At 40.7% G+C, this 23,967-nt stretch overlaps 1 protein-coding gene across 1 annotated transcript; it reads right to left on the reverse strand.

Moving 5' to 3' along the window:
- Positions 1-1,385: 1,385 nt before the first annotated feature.
- On the reverse strand, positions 1,386-22,294 carry LOC308290086 (tyrosine-protein kinase SYK-like; the record flags this gene model as incomplete). The annotated part of the gene is made up of 9 exons (XM_080731861.1): positions 1,386-1,547; positions 2,724-2,913; positions 3,160-3,351; positions 11,623-11,710; positions 13,150-13,263; positions 15,376-15,525; positions 15,716-15,819; positions 21,360-21,444; positions 22,276-22,294. The coding sequence occupies 9 exons, from the start codon at positions 22,292-22,294 to the stop codon at positions 1,386-1,388; spliced, it is 1,104 nt and encodes a 367-aa protein (XP_080587987.1).
- Between the last annotated feature and the right edge of the window lie 1,673 nt (positions 22,295-23,967).

Here is a 23,967-nt window from a genome sequence, read left to right on the forward strand (position 1 = left end):
CCCAAAAGCTGCGTAGCGGAAGCTGGCATTTCCTTTCACGAAAATATATTTCGAAATATCATTTCTGAAAAGCAGCAATATATATGCTTAGATTATGTTTTATTTATATTAGGGTAAATGTGCGCGACTGTATAAAGAAAACAGGAGTGGGGAGGAGGCTTCACATCCGCTTTATCCCTTCTCATACCGGGTGTGCATGATTAGAACTTCTGTCTCCCAGACTTCTATGAAATGTATATAAAAAAAGACAGTCTCACCTGTAGGTCCAGCAGTGCTTCATGAGCTCGTACATCTCCAGAGGACAGTTGTTCGGGGGGTCCAAGCGTCCGCCCTGTTCGATCATCTCCATCACCTCTTTCCAGTATGTGCCCTGTCGGCACACAGTGATGATGTCAGCAGTGGTGTAAAGTAACTAAGTAAGTACATGTACTCAAGTGCTGTACTTAAGTACAATGCTGAGGTAATTTTAACTTTACTGAAGTATTTCCAGTTTTCAGTAGTTTTCTGTCCCTGTGAGCAGGAACTCGTTTCATTCTCAGTAAAGGGGGTTCAAAGCATTGGAACTCTTCACCTGTGGTTCTAAAACTAGACTCCTCTCCCTCCTGGACCCCTGTAGCACTTAGAACGGCAGACTGACTCCCTAGCTTCCACCGTGGTCTGAAGACTCACCTCTTCAAACTTCACCTTTACCGTGGCAATTGCCTTCCCTCAATGAACATACATGTAATTTAGATAGCATTTTTATTTTATGTTTATTATTTTTATAAAGTTTATACTGAATAGGTACTAGGTCTACCTATGTTCTTCTTAGACTGATGTTGATGTATTGATGTATTACCTTGCTATTGGAGCGTCTGCTAAAAGCCTAAACTGTAAATTGTAGAGACAGATGTAAATGTGTTTTTACAGAGGACTCAAGCTATGGTTGAAATCAAATCAACTTTGCTCAAATGAATAGTTTCTGGTTATTGGAATGATGGTTATTGGAATGATGTCTACTTTTGTTTACTTTTGTTTCACAAGCTAACATATTGGGTCAGATGTTGGTGATGTTAGTTGATTATTAGCAGTACAGTATAGGCTATACACATTCCATTTTGTACTTGATTGGGTTTTAGACTAGTATTGTTGTATTTTAGAAAAGCCAGGGGATGAAAACTAGCATTTGTGCTACATTCACTATAATAAATTCATCTGGTTCATCCAATGTAATTGTGGTGTCCATGTCAAATACATAAAGACAACACAACACAACACAACACAACACAACACAATACAACACAATTAACACTTCTGACGTAAACAAGACGTGTTTAACTGTACAACATTTTTTTTATTGTATTGACTATTTCTGTTCTCCATTTTTTGTCTAATAAAATATTCAATCAATCAAAAACATAACCTACCCTGTAGGGTTCCTGTCCATAGGAGTAGGCCTCCCACATCAGCACCCCAAAGCTCCACACGTCACTCTTGGTGTAGAACTTCAGGAGGTTCATACACTCTGGAGCGTACCATTTGAAGGGCCACTTCCCGGGGGTGTCGGCCTGGAACGGAAGGAAGGCACACAAATCTGGGGGTCAAGTGTTGCCAGATCTTTTTTATGAAAACAAGCTTAAAAGAAACAACTGTAGGCCACGTGAGGTATTTGAAAATAGCCGATCTACATACAGTAATCGTTAGCTCCTTTCAGAACCTCTCCCTCCGCTGCTATGCAGCTCCGAGATGAGGATCCTCCCTGTCTGGGTGGAAAATCCGCCGTTAGCGATTACTTCTTACCTTTTGTGAACATTCTATCCAAAAAAGTGAAGGTTTTCTGCTGATATCTCATCGTTTTACTTCTCAAGAGTGGAAGGAAATCGAAGCAACGTGTTGAAATAAAGACTTTATATCGTTCATTTTGTCAGCTGTTTCTGTGTTTTCCCCATAGACTGTAGCACTGGAGCCTGGTGGTTAGTCAATGGGGAAAACACAGACACAAACTTTCACTTTTTGGATAGGGAGGAACCTCATCTCGGAGCTGCATAGCAGCGGAGGGAGATGTTCCGAAAGGAGCTAAGTAATCACCTAAAGAGACACACACACTGGCTGCGGACACCGCACGCCAAAACAGCCACCCCCATTATTTTCAATGAACATACCCACACCGGCGGCGCGGGGGTGCACGTTCACGCCTCACCAGCTGCTCCGATACAAAGCAAAGCTGCCGCTGTGCAGACAGACAGCGGCAGCTTTGCTTCGTTAGTTCTCGTACCGGCACATCGCTAACTGTTCAGTAGAGCACTACACTGAATGTGAATCAAAATGACATGCTCTAAGTTCGCTAACAAGAGAAAGGCGGACAGTGAAAATTGTCCGTTCAAAGAAGAAATATGGACAGACAAATATGCTTTCATCCTACCTCCATCAAGTAGCATCAAGTACTGTAGTGTCTTGACACAATGTACTGTAGGCTACCATAGTTACTTTTGCACATTTCTTGACTGAGATAAGTTGAGGTCATTTACCAGAGGATAAGAGGGTTTTGTTTTAGTTTTTTTGTTAAAAGGAAAAGGACATTCACATTTGTTTTATTTTAACATGGTGTGAATATTTGACACTTGATTCCCTTTTAGTGGAAGAACAGCTGACCCCTCCTTTTCCTATGCTCCCTTGAATCTGTATTCATACAGATACAAGAAGCTTCTTAATATAATAGATACATATATATAACTTATCCATACCTGATAGAAGTCCTCCTCCTCGGTCAGGGCCTTGGACAGGCCAAAATCAGTGATCTTGGCGTAGTGCCGGTTGAACAGCAGCACGTTGTGGGCCTTTAGGCCTCTGTGCAAAAAGTTGCGTTCCTCCAGGTACGTCATGCCCATGGACACCTGGTGCACCAGCCCTGTGATGTTCTTCACCGTGAGATGCCTGGCACACAGTGGTGGAAAAAGGACTCACATGTTTTACTTGAGGAAAAGTATCAGTACTGCAATGTAGAAATAGTCTGTTACAAGTAAAAAAAAGTTTGGCATACAAAATGTACTTGAGTAAAAGTAAAACATTTACCAAAAGTACCTGGGCCCGTGTTGATCGGGCCCAGGTCTGCCAGCTCCATGATGAGCATGAGGCTCTAATGTACATGAGACAGTCAGACAGCTAGAGGGCAGCACTCACTTGTTCTTCTGCAGGAAGTTGTTGAGCGGGCCCAGGTCTGCCAGCTCCATGATGAGCATGAGGCTCTCTGCCTCGCAGATGCCGATCATCCTGACGATGTATGGGTTTTCCAGCTGCTGCATCACCTCCGCCTCGTACACGGCGGGGTCGTCACTGTTCTTCAGGATCTTCACCGCTACCGCCATCTCCCTCCTACGAACAAGCAGGGTTAGAGTTAGGGTTTGGATTAGGTTTAGGCATAGTAGCATTCACCAGTTTAGCATTTCACCAAGTTAGCATTCACCAGCGCCAAACTAATGACGTCGAACAAATGTTACGTCGCAATATCGACACGCTCCCATTTTGTTTTAGTCATATTTTAGTCATCTGAAAACGTTTAGTTTTAGTTAAAAATCTACAGTCGAATTTTTTATTTTGGCAGGCATTGATAGTGATTTCACACTTGGTTGCTTGCTGAAAATAGCTGATCTACAAGCTCACAACGTGTTGCACTGCGACACATTGTGAGCTTGTAGATCAGCTATTTTCAGAGCGCAACACCGGAGGGCAACCAAACATAAAATAACTTGTGGTTTGGTTCTACTAGATCTCTTCTCCACTAGTCCCTCCCTGACGTTTTAGTCTAGTTTTTATTTGTTGACAAAATATATCTAGAGAGAGAGGTCAGTCAGTCAGTCAGTCAGTCACAAAATGCATTATCTATTCACTCGCTTCAGCGACTGATCTCAAATTTAACATGGCATTGGCCATTAGCATTATACACACGGTGACGGAGCCCGAATTTCATTTTTCCCGAATTCAAGCTATTTATTAGCGTTTCTTCTCTCTACAGCTCTACAGCCTGTTGTCAGGGTTACGGTCCGTTCCTCCAGGCCATGGGATCTGTAGCCCCGGGCCCACACACACCTCTCTCACAGTTAGGAATGTTATCTCCCCCCCCCCCCCCCCCCCCCCCCCCCCCAACGGGTATGGAAAAATTAAGCAAGCACATACATCCCCATACTTCTATTCACCTAATTTAGCTGTTAAATTATTTGCATCCATCATAAATATACACTCCTCCATGAGCTGCTCCTTACATTATGATGCTCCCACATATTCTCACGCACGCACCAGTTACAGTTACTTTCCCCATAACCCACACTCTGCACATATTTTGCAGCACATATCTTCGAACGGGTAAGGTCTAGTTTAGTCTTAATTTTAGGCATCATAGCTTAGTTTTTATTTAGATTTTAATTGACATGAATCATTTTGTAAATATCTAGAACTGCTCTATACTCTCAATATAGTCTAAACTCTTAATGATTATTTAGTCTCCCAAAACTAGACTAAAACGAAAACTTTTCAGATTACTAAAATATGACAAAAAAACGAAATGAACATTTGTAACTCAAATGTCCCTCGAGATGGGTCAGCGGTCAAATACATACTGTATAATTCTAGGGGTCCTTGACATTTAGAGGTTTGAGAACCACTGATGATAGAAACATTATTATTTTTATTTATTTTTTCAAAAACCTTAGAAGGATTTAGAAGACATTTATAGATTGGGTCAAAAATATTCAAAGACTTGCACAAGTGTACACGATTTTTCAAAAATAACAGATCTACAGGCTCGCAGTGCTGCACTCGTGCTGTATGATTGTATATCTGCTTTTTTTTTATAGTTAAAGCATAAAATAATGGTTAAAGTAATAATGCGTAATAATGTGTTGCATACTTCTTCGTCTTGTAGATTCCTCTCATCACGGTTCCAAAGCTCCCAGAGCCCAGCTCTTCCTCCAGGAGGATGATCTGTTGGGGATCTACCTTGAAACTCCTCTGATCGTCAGGGTCTCCGTAGGGGTCCTCGTACACCTCTTTCTCCGCTGTAAACACTGCACACACACACACACACACACACACACACACACACACACACACACACACACATGATTCTTAGTTTTTTGGGGAGTTTCTACCAGCATTAGATAAAGGTCCCTAGATGTATGTACTGTAGAATGTTTCATGCAAATTGCTAAAAAAAATCCCAGGATAGAAACAGGTTTAAGTGTTTAACAACCTGCTAAAATAGCTGGAAATCTAAGGGCGGAGCTTACTGAACATAGACAAAGATGTGTTCCCTCTAGTCAAGGCACGCGTGTAAGCAAGTTGCATAGGTCAAATGAGGCATGACTTAAGTTGGCATTTTCCAAGAATTGCTATAGTAGTGGGGTGCCTGGACGCTCAGTCATTTGTGGTGGACTTGATCACCTGCAGTAATGTAGACATCCTTGTCCTCTGGAAACTGTGCATCTGTTAACAACTTCATCGTCTGGGACCAGTATCGTGAACCAACAATCAAAGGAGGCACAAGGGAAAAGCGGGGAACAGGCACCCGACAACGTGTATCTGGTACTGCCAAAATCCTAGGAAATTGGCAAAGGTTTCCGGCAAACATTGACAACAAGAAGGAGCTGTTCTCATTCCTTTCAAGTAAGTTGTTAACAGATGCACAGTTTCCAGAGGACAAGGATGTCTACATTACTGCAGGTGATGTCGCCAAGGACATATTGAAGCTTGATGTGAAGTGCACTTGTAAAAGTCCCTGTATGCCAACCTGCACTCGATGCAGTTGCATGAAGGCAAAATTGAAATGCACACGTCTTTGCAAATGTACTTATGAGAACTAGCTAGACCAGAGCAGACTGTATATTAGATTAAAATGTTTATTCTTTGTTAAAATATTGTTCTAGTAGTTGTTAAAGCCAATGGTGCTATATTGTGGTACAGTTAAAACAAATGTAACTGTATTGTTGATTTTGAGTGTAATAACCATGTTATTGTCTAATTTGTGTGAAATATCAGAATATTCAAAACAAATATTTGACTCCAGTTGATTCCTCACACAGTATTGACTTGATATAGCAATAGAAAATATATATTACACAGCAATTGTGGGAAAATTAACACACCGGGTGCCCACGAGGTGTTAACGCGTCAATCTCTTTGATCTTTACGAGTGCCCAACGACGCGTTTGACGCATTGTACAGTAAACTATACTGTACTGTGCTACTGTACTTGGCTACCGCGGTGATGAAACAAACTCCATTTCCCAACATGCAGCGCGCAATTACGTCACCCGGATGCGCCGTCGGCCTCGTTGACTTCCTGTCTAGCGGCTGCACAAAAGTGCTGTTTTCTACGGATTCTCTTCCTTTTTTCATTTTTTTCTCAAAACGGCAGCCTCTTCTACCGGCCGTCACACAAACAATGTGGCTCAGAATTGATAAAAAACGGTCCTGACTGAAGGAGAAGATTTTCGCGAAATAAACAGGACATACTCCGATTACATTTACTCGGATTACTTTTCTCGCCAGTACTCTCGCCGGTAGGTAAAATGACGCATTGCCATGGGCACCAGCAAACACACACACGTCATACATCCGGGCACCCGATGTGTTAAGACATGTAAAAAAATCGTAATTCCGATTTTGGTTATTTTTGTTAATAGTGTAGTGAACCTGTAGATGGAGATGACGTAAGCAATGACAAGCGTCACTCACAGACTGATGGCACACACCGGACTTGAATGAGAGACGGAGCGCTGATCAGTCACGGCTGGACATGATTGCGTTGGGTGAAAGGACAATACAAAATGGTTTGCTCAGTACGACAGAGTCGTGTCTGGAGAGTGGAGCTCAGTCCACGTTACAGAGGCTGTTAGCCTGCTGAGCTATCGAACAAGTATACGTGCACTCACTACGGGGGTGGGTGCCGCTCGCACGCTGTTTAGGGCTGCCGGCGGTGAAGATAGAAAGTGGGACCAAGGCCAGGTTCCTGTGTTAGGCAGGGCGAGACATGAGATAGTGGGGACGCAATAGGAGTGCTTTAATTCCGCTCTCCAGTGTGTGCGAGCTGTCTCCTATTGTCGACGGAGACTGCTCATACGGCGTTGGACGGCACCGACGCTGACTCCCACAACACCTGTCTAAAGCGGCCGTCCCACGCCAAGCTCAAAGTTAAGTACTGACTTGAGTGGCTTCGCTTTATAGGATATGTCAATGACTGAATAGGCTTATGAATTATGCGGCTGATGATGAAATGTAATGCTGGCGAATGGTAATGTTGATGAACTAATGGGGTTGAATTAATGCTGATGAAATGTGTTTGGGCTCGTTATGAATTAGACTAGACTGTGACATGATTATGAATTCAGGCTTTTAGAATATCAGACTATCTGCTGGCAGCTCTGGTAATGGGGTGGGAAATGAATGGGGTTATTAATGAATGAATTCAAATGCGTGTTCTCTGGTACATTTATTTAGTTTTATTATTGTAGGCTATCATGTGTTTTACTCTCTGGTGTAGTTTAATAAATAAAGACTGTTCTTGATAATTGTGACAATTGAAGTTCTGCCTCCATCATTAATGTTCACAGTAGAAATATTCTGTGGGCAGGCTCTTTACATTTCTCATACCTGAGACAAGGTTTATTACAATAGGGTAAAAAATATATTTTTCTTCAATCTGGTGTCTTGACACTCAAACCAAAATTGTTCTATAGACCATAATCTAGAAGTTGGAAGTGAAAAATAAACTTTAACACAAATTTAAAATGAAAACAAAAAATTATGTACAAGGAACCCCACTATAGCTCCCCCTTTGGCCAACTGGAGTAAGATTGGTTTCAATGTATTTGCATGTATGTGTTAGGGGCAGAAGAATAACTTTTATAAAACTGCAATAGTCATTGGCTCATAAAAAGCATATTTTTTTACAAAATAAAAGAAGAAAACACTCATAAAGAATGTGTAAAACGTTTGTTCTATCTCCTCCCAAGAGGAGATAGATTTTGAACTGTTTTTCAAATAATTCAAAATGATATAGGAGATCTAAAGGTCAGAGGTCATAGATCAGAGAGTAAAAGTTGTTTGGCGTGAGAAGATGCACATGTATTGAACATGTGTATTGAAGTTTCATGGCTGTAGGTCAAACAGGGCATGAGTTATACTGTTACAAGTTTGGATTTTCAATTGAGTGCTATTAATAGCACCACCCTTTGGCCAATGGTTGTGAGTTTTGTGTTTTCACCGTTTGATATAGCCCTCTACTATATTGCCAGGTTTGGTAAAAAGCGACTGCACGGTTGCGAAAAGTGGCGGAAGAAAAATTATGTCAATTTCAATAGTGGCTCAAGGCTTTCAGACTAAAAATCTACTTACAAAGTAACAACGTCCAGACAGACACATTAGGGTAACGGGTAAATCTCTCTGGATGTTCAGAATAATGTTGGTGTTGTGGTTTATAAGTCACCTTCACGTTGTCCTCTGACAGGATGAGCCGTCTGTTGTTTTTGTTTTATTCTGTGTTTGCGTCCAATGACAGGGGAGAGGAATCTGTGAAAAAAAACACATGATAAAATATCACAACTAATTAAACACTTTCTACCTCTATTCTGGACATGTAATATACGCCAACATTTTAAAATTAAAAAAAGACATGTAAAGATTAAACCCCATATCGGTGACAGGAGTACCTCAGGGCGATGTAGGCCAACTACGTGTTGCATCACATTGTGAGCTTGTAGATCCATTATTTTCAGCCAGATCTTTGTGTGATAGTGTGATTTTAACATTAGCCACTTGAACCCTAGCATCCCTATTCATTAGCCGAAAATAGACGATCCGCAAAAGAAAGAAAAAGGAAAAAAATGCTATTACTGCATTAAAAGTTTAAGTAATCAACAAACTATACCTAACATTGGTAAAACTATAACTATACCAAACATTAGTCAATATATAATAATATAAGAAAGAGGAAATGTTTTCGAAAATAGCCGATCTGAAAGCTCGGAATGAGAATTGTGAGCTTATAGATCGGCTATTTTCACAATATTTATCTTTCAACCTGTGAGAGGACCAAACCAAGGAGTACAATGATGAGTCACGTCACTTTGTCTGCTGACCTGACCTCACTCAGCAACGAAATAAACAGAAAATAAAAATAAAAATAAAACAGGAGGCAAGCAGTGATCACCCCATTATGTGCACTGCAATGTAGTTTCAAAAGCAATACATTGCAGGCACTTTTTGAGAGTGAAAAAATAAGAAGACACGTGTGACATGTGTGATCTGGGCAGCTTGTCCCAGGAAATGTGCCAAGCTCAATAGGGAACAATGGTATATATAAATATTGGACCACGCAGTTATAGAATTTCCATGTTCTGTCTGTCTGTCCTTCCAAGCCTTTTCAGCTATAATAACAAAATGCCCTTTATTGGCAAAGGGCGCTGATGAGGGAGTTCGTCCATCAATCCTCGCCCTCCTCAGGTGGAGACTAAAAAGGAGGGGGTGGGACTCTGCCCATGCTTACATATTGTAAGCATGCCCATTAAAAAAGAAAACTGAAATGAAGGTGAAAGGCTGAGTGTTAAGAAAACTATTTTTCGGAGGGTAGAAAGGAAGACCGGGGAGACAAAAAAACAACAACAGAAAAAGTTACATTCATGTTGTAGCCCCTTAAAATGAAAAGTTATATTGTAGCTAATAATTGTTTCTGTACCTTCCAGATGCTTCAGGTCTTTGGGTAGTAATGCTTTCCTGTGTCAGTCTACTCCTTCCAGGGACATTTGGACGTTTCCTGTTCAAGTAGAATTGAAACATTATCTCTCTAAAGGTCAGTCCATACTCTCTCTGGACTTTCCGACGTGCAGCTTCCTGAATTTTAATTCGGGGTAATGCTTCAGTTAAGAGTTCAGAGTGAAGTCATTTTGTAGTTGAATTCCGACGAAAAGTTTGGTTTCGAGAGCGTATGGACAGTCCTTTAGTTGTTTAATTACTGTCAACACAGAGACATCACCAGTTTACACTGTAAAAATTTCACCAACTGATTTATACCTGTAAACTTTACAGGTATAAATCAGTTGGTGAAATTTGTTCCTGTGCAACAAGCTCCATTATTGTGTTGTTTTACAAGAAAGAGGGGGCAAAGAACAACAATACAAATCAACTGGTGTGCTGCTAAATGCAACATTTACGCTTATTCACCCCATACATTTAATAGTAGGTAGATCGGCTATTATATATATATTTTTTTTTATTCGTTTTGAGGTTTTGTTTTCAATTACAGTTTAGTTTTAATTCGTTTTTAACACATTCCCCGCCATTTAACAATACCTTCGTACTCTATGGTGCCTCTGGTCTCCATAGACTTCCATGTAATTCATAGTGCACGGATCATGCACAGTGCACACCCATGCCTAGATAATGCACCACGTGTGTCCACATTGCTCACAGCTTTCAAAAAAAAAATCCGAATGGAAATCCGTTCAGGCATTCATGAGATACAAGCCATTATGTTTTCCTAAAATGTAAACAAAGATGGCTGCCATGTTTGATAGATGGGGTTGCTATGGGGGTTAAACATGCAATTTCGCGATTTCTATCATGACTACTACATTTTTTGGGGTCCAAAAATTTTTTTGAAAATTTTTTTTTTTGATTTTTTGAATTTTTTTTTTTCAAAATGGCGGAAATTCTCGGGACTATCGGGCCTGGCAGGGAAAGACATTAAAATAATCTCGGGACTATCGGGCCTGGCATGCAATGAGTTAAAGTGGGGTTGCTAGTTTCGTTTCGTTTTTATATTTTGATTAAAATTTTGATTATGATTAAAAAAGCTCCGGAAAAAGTATTGTCTAATAAAGAAAATCAACAAAACATCATATTGTTGAGAGTGGCAGGAATGTTGAGACATACAACTTCTCTCTTTGACCTCACCAACTGGTGTTTTTTATTTTTTATTTCCACGAAAGACAAAAGACGAAAACTAAAGGAGATTTTCTCTATAATTTTAGTTTATTTTAGTTAGTTTTGTAAACACACAATACCGTTTCAGTTAGTTTTTTTTTTAAAAGCTTAGTTTTTATTTTTATTTCAGTTAACTAAAATGTTTTTCCATTCTAGTTTTCGTTTTTGAGTTAGTTTTCATTTACTATAATAACCTTGACACACACACACACACACACACACACACACACACACACACACACACACACACACACACACACACACACACACACACAGTAGCACTACTTACTCCTCTGTCTCCATCAGGGCTGTGGTCACATAACTACTGGGGATGAAGCCTGCCTGACCTGTACTGATTAACATAGCCCACGACCACCCATCCTCATATCTGCAGAGAGAGAGAGAGAGAGAGAGAGAGAGAGAGAGAGAGAGAGAGAGAGAGAGAGAGAGAGAGGTGAGGGTGGGTAAGGAAGGAAGGAAGGAAGGAAGGAAGGAAGGAAGGAAGGAAGGAAGGAAGGAAGGAAAAAATGACATAGCAGATAACACAGCACTTTACATAATAATTAACTTAACACAAGATGTTTGTTTAGCTCTAGCAAGTGAGTTTGTTCAATAGGCCTTTATGTTTTAAACATGGAAAACTAAAATTGAAAACTTTGTCACACTCACTTCTCTAAGATTTTTAGTTTGTATCCCTCCTTGAAACTCAGATCTCCATCCTTTAGGGCCTCATAGTCGTACAGAGCGATGGCATCTTCTACAGGGAGGGATGAAGAGATGCATTAAAGACAGGACTCAACAGTCTCACATTACACACTGTTTGTTCAACAAGCTTATGTAAAATGCACTTTATAAGCAGTAGCAGTAGTGTGGGCTAAAGGGGTTTAACTGTTTTCTTTTGCAGATAGCACTGAGAGGGCAGGTGCTCAAACCCCAGAAAAAGCACATAGGCCTATATGCATGCACCAATTTGTGGTGGGTCTTTTTGTCGGTGTACGTTGTGCCATTTCACACCAGAAGTGTAGTACTTTGGATGTCTTATGCTAATGGGGCAAGATGTCCCACAAAAAACTTAAGCAAAATAAGCAATATGTTGTCATTACCATGTAAACAAATTTAACATTTCTCTTTAGCCTATTGGCAATTATTCCAAGACTGGGAATGAATAGGCTACAAAGAGAAATGTTTGTAGTCGAAAGGTTATCGAGGTTGGAGGGCACTTGACATCTCTGTATCAGGTTTATTTGTTAGGATCCCCATTAGCTGTGCCCTAAGGCACAAAAAAGATTCTTGTCAACAAAGATTTTATGACAAGATTTAGAAGATTTTCAGAACATGTGTGAGCCCTGGCAGCTTCAAGAGACACTGCACTGACAATGGAGAGAGAGGTGAAAAGTCAAACAAAAACTGACTGATTGCATTGGGGTCGTCTGAGATGTATGTGCAACTGGGTATCATCTGTGTAGCAGTGATAGTTGACTATGACGTGTGATGATGTGATGAATTAATTTATTTTCCAGGAGTGGATGGGGATGGGGGGCGCTTAATATTAAGGAGCACAATAATCCCCAGGGGTGGAGCGTCAGGGTATGCGGCCGGTACCGGGTGCCCGTAGGCGTCGGTGTTTGCGGGCTGCAGCAACAGCTGCCAAAAAAGGAGGCAGCTGTTTGAGGGGCTAATGGGGGTGCTAAAACATTAACAATTAAACGGGTTACCGTCTTATGCATGAAGACGCTGCACTTTGATCGAACGATTAATTAATCTGCCGTAGATGTTAACCGATATCCTTGCATCTGTCCATTATTACGGTGTAGTTCCTGACGAACAAAATCTACAGTATATCATCTGATTTTGATTTCATGATTGACATACAGGTCTTCCTAAGACATTTAAACTGTGGACCTAAGTTTGACTGATTTAACCCATCAATGATTACGTCCCACAATGCAAAGTGAGAAAGCCAGGCAGGAGGTAACTGTGGACCTAAGTTTGACTGATTTAACCCATCAATGATTACGTCCCACAATGCAAAGTGAAAAAGCCAGGTAGGAGGTAAATTTCATATCTTTATGGCATACTTACTGTATATGAAATGAAGATGAATAATTATATATTTGATTCCCTTTTCTGCATGTGGCAATATTACTTTGATTGTAAAGAACCTTATTTCCTGAGTGCAAAATACATTTGACTCACCATCACACAACCTCTTGTCCAGTTTCAGTGACTCTCTGGGGACCTCCCAGGGTGTCTTGGGCTTGGTGCTGAGGCAGGGTCTGGTCAGGGTCCGGCAGAGACCATCTGACTGCTCTGGAGTAGTAAAACACACATAACATGGATACTGTAAATGGAGCCTGGAATTCCTACAATAACTATTACTATCATGTTTGGCCAGCAGAGGGTGCTGTGTTGCCACTGACTGGAGGTGTGGTTAAATTGTGAACAAAATGTTTCATGTCCTCATTTGGGTAGCACTTTACAATAATGACCTGTTATAAATCATTTATAAACATTTATAAGCAGTTTGTAGATGAGTAATAAACATGAACAAACTATGAACAAATGTTTATCTAAACATTTATAACTGTTTTAAACATCATTTACATGTTATTAGTAAGGTATTAGTAAGTAGTAAACTGATCATGAATAAACCATTTATATACATTCATAAATGATTAATAAATCATTTGTAACAAAAAATTATGCGTTATTTATATGCTATTTGTAGATAAGTAAATAATCATTTACAAGCTATCTATATACCTTGTAAAACATTCCTAATATATCTATAAATCATTAGTAGATGTTATCAAGAGCCCTAATGTAAAGTGAAGACTAGGTCGCAAGTTACTATGAAAACCTCCACCGACTGTCTGTCAGTCCCTCTGTCAGTATGTCCGTCATGTCACGTCACGTCACGTCACGTCACGTCACGTCACGTCACGTCACACTTTTGGCCTTACTTCTATCTCCGGCACCGTTGCCCCTATATCCATGCCAAGCTTTGCACACACACTCCTTGGCTGTCTGTTAATGTGGCCTCCTTGTTTGTTCATGGTTAACATATGCTTTGTAAAACATTCCTTAAATATCTATAAATAATCAGTAGATGTTATCAAGAGCCCTAATGTAAAGTGAAGACTATTCATTAGTTACGAATGTCTGTTAAATATGAACAAACATGGAGGCCACATTAACAGACAGTTGACTGCCAAACCACAACCTCCACCCCTCATTTCTCACATGGCCCTCTTCTAGCGCCACCATGAGGCCGATTCTTGCAACACACATTTTTGGACACTGCTCCTATGAATGTTGCCCTAAAATCACACAAAGCGGAACACAGTATGTCTAGAGTCATGTCATCAACATGGATCTGTCCCATTTAGCATCACCATCAGGCCGATTTTTTCAAACACATTTTTTAACACTGCTCCTACAGATTTGGGCCTAAAATCACGCAAAGCTAAAGTCATGTCATCAACATGGATCTGTCCCATTTCCCATATTCCCTCCTGATTGGCTACGACTGCCTTCTAAAGTTTGTGTATGCGATGTGACGGTCGCTTATCTCCCTAATAGGGAGTCTTACTGGTAAATAATGAATAGTCTTCACTTTACATTAGGGCTCTTGATAACATCTACTGATGATTTATAGATATTTAAGGAATGTTTTACAAAGCATACGTTAACCATGAACTGCATGACAACAGACAGCCAAGGAGTGTGTGTGCAAAGTTTGGCATGGATAGGGGCAACGGTGCCGGAGATTAGAGTAGGACCAAAAGTGTGACGTGACGGACAGACTGACAGAGGGACTGACAGACAGCCGGTGGAGGTTTTCATAGTAACTTGCGACCTAGTCTTCACTTTACATTAGGGCTCTTGATAACATCTACTAATGATTTATAGATATATTAGGAATGTTTTACAAGGTATATAGATAGCTTGTAAATGATTATTTACTTATCTACAAATAGCATATAAATAACGCATCATTTTTTGTTACAAATGATTTATTAATAATTTATGAATGTGTATAAATGGCTTATTCATGAATGGTTTATTACTTACTAATACCTTACTAATAACATGTAAATTATGTTTAAAACAGTTATAAATGTTTAGGTAAACATTTGTTCATAGTTTGTTCATGTTTATTACTCATCTACAAACTGCTTATAAATGTTTATAAATGATTTATAACAGGTCATTATTGTAAAGTGCTACCCTTATTTGTTTAGATACAAATTAGCAAGAGAGGAATTACAGTAAATGCACTTTCTGTAATTACTGTGTGCACTATTTATGTTGCCTACTTTATTTGTGCCACTGTATATATGAGCTTCATTTTACTTAGCTCATACTATGTATTATGTAGGCCTATACTTATATTTGCAAACATACACTGATGGAACTCACTCTTATAATGGCTGACCAGGTCCTGCAGGGTGATGAAGGTCGTATAAGGAGAGATGTAGAAGCCTCCATGGTCCAGCCTAATGATGTTGTAATGCTTGACCGTGTCTCCTTTCTGGACATCACAGTCCCTCACTGACAGGCTGTAAGTGCCTGTGGAGATACAGAGAGAAGATACTTAGCACAAAGGATGAGAAACATGGAGACTAGTGAAGAGATTTCAAGAAATTTGAATCTGAATCTCTCTATCTGTTGTATGCACATAAACAGTTGTATAAACAGATACTTCTTCACTTTTGGTATGTTGTCGTTGTCATGCTGATGTGTTAACATGATGTCTCACCTATATGGTGCTCACTGTCTCTGATCAAGAAGGAACCCAGTTTGTTTCCAGGGGCCAGTAGCATGCTCTCAGCATCCTTCCTGCTCACACCCTTAAAGAACCACCTGAATCACAGCAAACAAGATCAATCAATCAATCAATCAATCAATTGTCAAAAGTGTCCATAACAGTCAATGCTAGTCAGTGCTAAGAGTATCTCACCACCATGTCAAACACAAGCAAAATACTCAATACTACTAATACAACCTAATGGTGCAGAGACAAACAAAAAGTGTCCAAATGGTCAGTGCAAGAAACACAAATTAAAAAATTAAAACAAGAACGGGTGACACAGCAAGATGCACATGAGCACCCTCCCTGGAAAGGTCCTTAGAGAGTCAGCACAACTATAGTTCCAGTTAAAAAGGCTACCATCGTCCTAGGTTAGGAAGGTAGTCCTTGTCAAGCAAGCGTCTCATTGTATAGCTTGAGAGCAGCCGGTACAAAAGACTTTCCCAGTCTCTCGCATCTCCGTCCTGGGTAGGCGAAACGGTCATTTCCTCTCTTACTCCAGTAACTGAAGATCTCAATACAAGGTGGATAACGTGGGCTATGTTAATCAGTACAGGTGGGATGAGTTCTTCAAGATGGAGTCCAGCTTCCTAGCCATTCGCACTCTGGCCACTTCCTCCACCCCCTGCAAAGAGGACCCAACGACAGAGCCTGCTTTCCTCACCAGCCTGTTTAGGTTAAAGGTGTCACCCGCTCTGTTGTTGCCACCCCAGCAGGTTATTAAAAATCAAACCTCGGTTCGAAGTGAAGCGGTGAATCTTAGTATAGAATTGTCTGGAGAGCCGGTATGACAGCCGGTATAATAGGTTTAAAAAAAAAACAAAAAAAACAGATAAAACCTGAGGGCCGAATTATCATGTGAAGCTTGACCCATCCTCAAAGTATCCAATCATCAGACCGGGAGGGACACTACACACATATTCTGGACGTACGGGACAGATAAAACCTGTTCATTCTGAACTGAAATGGCCATATATGGACATGGGACACACATTTTGCTTTTTTAAAAAGCCTATTAATTCTGGACTGATATTCTGGACGTACGGGACAGATAAAACCTGTTCATTCTGGACTGAAATTACCATATATGGACATGAGGTGACAGACATTTTGTTTGTGAGAATGCCTGTTCATTCTGGACTGAAATGACCATATGTGTCCGAGGCTGGAGGAACCGTCCAAATGTCGGCAATTTTAAAAGTCAGAAAACAACAAAACAAGAGTGATTTAGTTTTGTCTTTGTTTTTCGTTTTTTTGATATAAACACAGTTTGAATATATTAGAGGGTTTTCATTCCATAAGATATCTTTGTTAAGGTTGCCAAATGTTAACACTGGTGTAGTAAAGTTGCCTTACTTTGGGAGAGATTACAGACCGTTTCTGGAGGCGGAGAAGTCAGCTCTTTAGATTTGCATAGCGTTTCGATTGGCCGACGGAATCCATTGTTCCTCAGGTTTCACTCGTGTTCACGCTCTGAGCACCGCCCATACAGTGGTGCATCTGGTTCTAGTGTGTAAACACTCTCTCAGTGACTAACTTCATCTCGCTAATGTTATTGGTTTGCAGAAGACAGTATTCTGGAAGGATTTATTTTTTGATTTATACGTCGTGATCTGACTCTCTGAGTCGCTCTCGGGCACACAAAGAAAGACGCAGCAGCGATGATGTCTTCTCGTAATGGAACAGCCGGCGCTAATGGGAAGCTAACGCTATACAGCGTATCTCACATCTCAGCCTCTCGTCTGTGGTAAAAAATAAAGCCCCGCCGCTCACGAACGCTTCATACCTTTTGTGAACATTCTGTCCAAAAAGTAAAGGTCCTATACACTTCTCTCAACTGTTTACTTTTCAAGCGTGGAAGAAAATCCAATCAGCGTGTTGAAATAAAGAGTTTATATCGCTCATTTTGTCAGCCGGTGCATTATTTTCCCCTCTATTATTCGTTGTGTCTATACCACGTGACCAGGGGAGGTAGCATGTCTAAAAACAAAGGACCGGCTGACAAAATGAGCGATATAAACTTTATTTCAACAAGCTGCTTCGATTTTCTTCCACGCTTATGAAGTAAACAGATAAGAGACCGGCATAGGACCTTTACTTTTTGGATATAATGTTCACAAAAGGCAAGAAGCGTTCGAGAACGGCGGGGCTTTATGTTATACTACAGACTAGTGGCCGAGCTGCGAGATACGCTATAGCGTTAGCTTCACGTAGTTAGCAGTGGCTAACGGCTAACGCTAACGTTAGCTAGCGCTAGCTGCAGGCAAACGCAGGCATCGTATACACAACTGGAATTGTTGCTCTTCTACAAGCTCACAACGCGGGCGGTTAAGCCTGTCAGAACCGTCAGATTATCCTTCTGACTGAAGTTACACAAACACTGATGATGTTACATGTATAGCACAGTTAGCCGGCGACCAATTTTCGATAGGTCACAAGTTACGGTGTTGCGCACGTGCATCCCCGTAGAGCAACGTGGACTGACGAAAACTGGTGCCCCATAGAACTTTGTGCCTTTGTGGTTAATGTATGTTTTGGACTATTAAAATCAAAATCTACAAAGCAATAACTAAAGTTTAAAACATACATAAACCACTTTAGCCCTATGTTATACCAAGGCTATTTGAAAATAGCCGATCTACAAGCTCACAACGCATTGCGGTGCGACGCGTTGTGAGCTTGTAGATCTGCTATTTTCAAACATTTTGTACTTTTACTTTTGGTACTTTAAGTACATTTGGATACCAATACTTTTGTACTTTTACTCAAGTACATGTTTAATTCTGGACTTTTACTTGTAACAGAGTGATTCTACATTGCAGTATTGATACTTTTACTTAATTATAAAATGTAGGTACTTTTGTAATACACTATTTTAGTGAAAAATAAAAACTAGAAAGAAAAGAAAATGACAGGATGAGCATATAAGGAGGGGAGGAGGTAGAAAAGACCACTGGCCACTATTTCTGACATGGCTGCAAGCACTATAGCACAATATATTACCACAGGTCTACTACTAAATAGTAGTTTTAAATAATTGTAGTAAATAAAAGTACATTTGAAGTTGACAGCTATACCACTGTGGGTGTGGTTTGACTTGGGGGGAGTGATTTAGGGGTGTAGGTAAGTACCTATTGTCCCTCCCATTGTCACACCCACTTCTGGCTACCTAGAGGTGTCAAAATGTTCCTGGCATTCAAATGGCTTTTTAAGCACTTTGGGTTTTATGGTGCAACAAGTTTAAAATGTCCATAACTTCTTCAAATATGCTCCAATTCCAACAAATGATACATCATATGAAAGCTTAGATTCTGTACTTGGATAATCTGTACAAAAAAGAAAAATGACCAATGCAGACATAAGGAACAAAGTACCAGACCTAGTCACATATATGGACATGAAACACACATTTTGTTTTTGAAAAAACCTGTTCATTCTGGACTGAAATTACCATATATGGGCGTGGGACACACAAAGCCACTCATTGGAAGCGGCTTTCACCGCTTCAACAAAAAAAGAACACTCGCCATGACAGACTGGTAGAACATCTGTAGCATCCTATTGCACATGCCAAACGATCTCAGACTTATCAGGAAGAACAGCCTGCTTTTCCCCTTACTGTGAATCGCATCCAGTCCAGTGAGATGTTCAGGTGCACTCCTAGGAATTTGTAGTTGTCCACAAACTCCACCACCTCTCCATATATGGTGCTTGGCACCTGGGGAACTCTCTTGGAAGTGCGGAAGTCCTCCAACATCTCCTTGGTCTTGCTAGAGTTGAGCCTGAGGTGGTTAGCCTCACTTCACTGCACAAAGTCCCTCACCACACCATCGTGCTCAGCCGTGTTGTCGCCCAAGATCTGACTGACCACCACGGTGTCATCCGAGAACTTCTGCAGATGACAGGTCTTAGAGATGACAGGTCCGATGTGTAGAAAGTGAACAGGAAAGGTGAGAGCACAGTGCCCTGAGGGGCACCCGTATTGCTCACCAGCACATCAGACCGACAGCTCTGCAGCCTCACATACTGTGGTCTGCCTAAAGGTAGTCTGTGATCCATGCCACCAAGCCCTTGTCCACCCCCATCAGCGCAAGCTTCTCCACAAGCAGAGGGGGTTGGATAGTGCTGAAAGCACAAAGTCGTAAAAAAAAAAAAAAAAACACAATTTTGTCCATGCAGCCCATAGTGGGAGAAATATGAAACAAAAATAGGCTAATGTGTTCACTTCCGGCAGAAAGCTTGAAAATTTGCACCTAGGGGTATTTTTGTGCGCCGAATTCAAAAATTGACGGATCCAAGCACTTTTCCCATGGGATCTGGTGGCTCTAATTCACTTACCATACAGGGAAAAAAGACCCCCCAAAAAATCTTCTTTAAGTAGCATGTGAGGTCTATCTAGGGGGTTTTCATGATTCTGAATCCATTGCAAGCATTTGTTTTGCACGAAAAACATTCCTTGGGCTAAAAATGGACCCTACAAAACTGTGAAAAGTGATGACTCATCACTAAACTGTAATTTTGTGGGGTCCATTTCTAGCCCAAGGAATGTTTTTTGTGCAAAACAAATGCTTGGAATGGATTCAGAATCATGAAAACCCCCTAGATAGACCCCTCACATGCTATTTAAAGAAGATTTTTGGGGGGTCTTTTTTCCCTGTATGTTAAGTGAATTAGAGAAAGTGCTTGGATCCGTAAATTTTTGAGGTGCAAATTTTCACGCTTTCTGCCGGAAGTGAACACCTTTTTCACATATTTCTCCCACTACCAGATCTTCCAGGTGGGTGAAGGCCTTGTGGAGCATGTACTATAGGTGATGGCATCGTCGACCCCAATGTCAGCCTGGTAGGCAAACTGAAGGGGGTCCAGGTGTTCACTAACCACCGGTCTCAGTTGGTTCAGTAAAAAAAAAAAAAAAAAAAATCGCACCAGTGCGAAGTGAGCGGTGCGAAAATATTTAGGGAGTATGATATATTGTGGACTTCCTTTTCTTTAAATAACTAGACCAGGTCAACCTGGTTGTGCCAGACCCCCTGTCTGTCATCATCATTTATGACATCATGCCTTTTGTAGGCATGTCATCATGTCATCATCATATATACCCTTTATATAGAAAAGGGACAGACCGACATTTGCTTATGTAGGCCTACCCATTTCATGGGTCTGGCAATCATAAATGCTTTTCCCTTTTAAATTGAAGATATTAAATAATATCTTTATTATTACACACATTACATATAAATGTGGTTAATATATGTGTGTGTGTGTGTGTGTGTGTGTGTGTGTGTGTGTGTGTGTGTGTGTGTGTGTGTGTGTGTGTGTGTGTGTGTGGCCATGATCAATCAATGGCTAGCTGTTCTAACCATAAATTAGCCAAATTCAACACTAGCAGTTTAGTATTCACAATCACCAAGTCAGCATTTATCAGCATCGACAAGTTAGCATTCACAATCACTAGGTTAACATTCACAATATACATCATCAATATAAACCAATCCTATTCAATCATGTACATGATGTCATGTCTACATCACAATAGATGGTATATAGTAAACATAACATAGGATCCAGTCAAAAGGGACAGCAATAGACTCACTTGTTTAAGATTCTGAGTTTGTCTCCCTTCTTGATTCCCAGGTCTTTGTCGTGTTGGGCCTCATAGTCGCACAGAGCGACGGCATCTGTTGCAGGGTTGGATGGAGAGATGAGTGAAAGAGAAATGGTCAGTCAGAACATTTTTGAAAGAAACCAGTGATTAGGGATGGACCTTGTTAATTTTTTATTGATAATGAGCTCCTTATCTATCCTGCTTATTTATCCAGACCACTATTGAGTGTTTTCTAATATTTTGTGGAAAGACATGAGACCAATTCGGAAGAGAACTGGTATCTTTTATTATTGGCCAATTGTTGTGAGTATTGTATTGTTGTAACAAATATTATCATTAAATATCATTAAAACAATCATTCATTAGTGTGCAATAAGTGTTACATGGCTTATATTAGGAATAGTACTGTAATCATTTCTTGATCGCCTCTTGTCTTGATTGTTTAAACATGACGTCGTCATGGGCCCAAAGCTTATTGATACTGGGTACTCGATGCATTTGTTGTTGAGTTTGTATCGAGCTCCATCCCTACCGGTGATACATACTGTATCCTTTAATGGATGGTGTCAGGACATTAAACATCCTTTAAAGGCCCACTTCCCCTCTGGGACAACCAGATCTTATTTTATTGTTGTTTGGGACATGATCAATACAATACAAGAGTTATTTTTTTGTGTTCAATCTGTGTTTTGAGATATTTTAGTATTTCAGCATGACTTGTGATGCATTTTGCATCATATGATGCATCATGCTGCATCAATGGCTGGCAAAGGTGACAGAGGCATGCAGACAGGAGGCAAACAGTAGACCTTCCACTCCAGGCAGACTTCTCATCCAGTTTGCTAGGGCTGGAGAGAGAGAATCAAACCCTCCTGCCAGGGAGATACAGTAAGACTCCTCTCACCGGGCAATGAGTGGACCATGAGGGTCGACCTGGGGAAGCAGCTCCAGTCCCCCAGGGAGATTATGGAAACATCGCTAACACGCTATAAGCACAACGTTAAAGACATAATTGATGTCGTTATCACCTTGTATTATTACCATGTGATGTTACACCACAGTCTTTAAATGAAAGGTTATATTAATGTGGTTGCTACATGCTATGACTATTGTTCTAGTATCTTCTGTAAATTTATATTTCACCTTGGGTAAGCCTGTTTTCAGTTAACTCTCCTGTAACCCCAAAGTCCATTGTGTTCAATGCACTTTTTCTGCCTCTTTTCTGATTGGACATATCAGACATAATTGGTCATGCTTCACATGACATCACAATATGTATAAGTGAAGGAACCACTGCGCTACGGCCCTCACACCTACGTCACACTGCCACCCATATATGGATATCTCAGTATCTGTCAGTACTTGTAAATCAGTTATGCCCATATATGGAGATCCCTGTCATCAGTATAGGCCCATGCATGGGCATACTTTTGTGCCCATATGGAGCTGACTGATTTGTTAGTGCCTGATGCCATGACAACACAGACCATGAGTTGTCGCAACAGAGCATGTACCGTAACCTACAGAGCATAAATGTATATATCATCATAATATAATAGAGAGTGGACTGCCACAGCGTTACCCACATCTAACTATTAATTTAGCAAATGTCTGTCCGCCGGCTGATCTGCATGCTGACATCACTGATACTAAACAGTGTTGCCACCTAGGTAACAGCCGCATGCTGTGACATCACTGATACTAAACAGTGCCCAAATTTGGAGATACGCCATAGTCATCACAGACTGGCCTGGACACAGAACACCATGTACTGTATGGGCATAAAGATCTGCTCAACAGGCACTCCAACATGGAACACCATATATGGGCATAAAGATATGCCCAACGGCCACTCCAACATTACTTCTGTGACTCCTACATTCAATCCCTCATATACAGTACCCCGGGCAGCAGGACTAGTTTGTAATGTCTCTTACCTTCCAGATCCTTGGGGTCTTTGGGGTTGGTCTCCTTAGTCTGGAGAGAAGGAGGGCAGAGGACAACAATACAAATCAACAGGGAGGCCAAATAAGTACGGTGCAAAATATAACATTAAAACATTTACACTTATTCATACCATACATTAGTACATTATGCTGTAGGTCTTATTATGCTAATGAAGGCAAGGTGTTCCACAGTAACTTAATGTTGAACATTACTGAAATAACGGACTAGAATATGCTCAACACACGTCAGATTGTTGCCTTGTCAATAATAAGTTAATTAGGTGTGGCCATTTCATCTAATGTTACAACATGTTGTCAATAACACTCCCCGGGCCGGGGAAGAGAAGTAGACAGATAGACAGCCTCTGGTCTGGAGAAATGCAGATAAACACAGCGTTTCCATTTCATCAATATATATCCTTCTTCAAATCACTTACTTACCCCCAACATCGTTCCTTATATTGAAACTATTAACGTTATGGAGAACGCATTCTAACGCGATTAACCAGCGCTCACAGCCAGCCGTGATGTCAGAATGGGGACCAGTGACCACCGTGGCATAAAGCTATACTGTGTAAGTTGCTCAACTGGTGGTCTGTAGCAGTATAGCAAACCGCGGTCGCGTTTGCTTGTTTCGTCCGTTTTTCGCT

Source organism: Nannobrachium achirus, assembly GCF_963921795.1.
Source record: "Nannobrachium achirus genome assembly, chromosome: 1".
Classification (NCBI taxonomy): Eukaryota; Metazoa; Chordata; class Actinopteri; order Myctophiformes; family Myctophidae; genus Nannobrachium; species Nannobrachium achirus.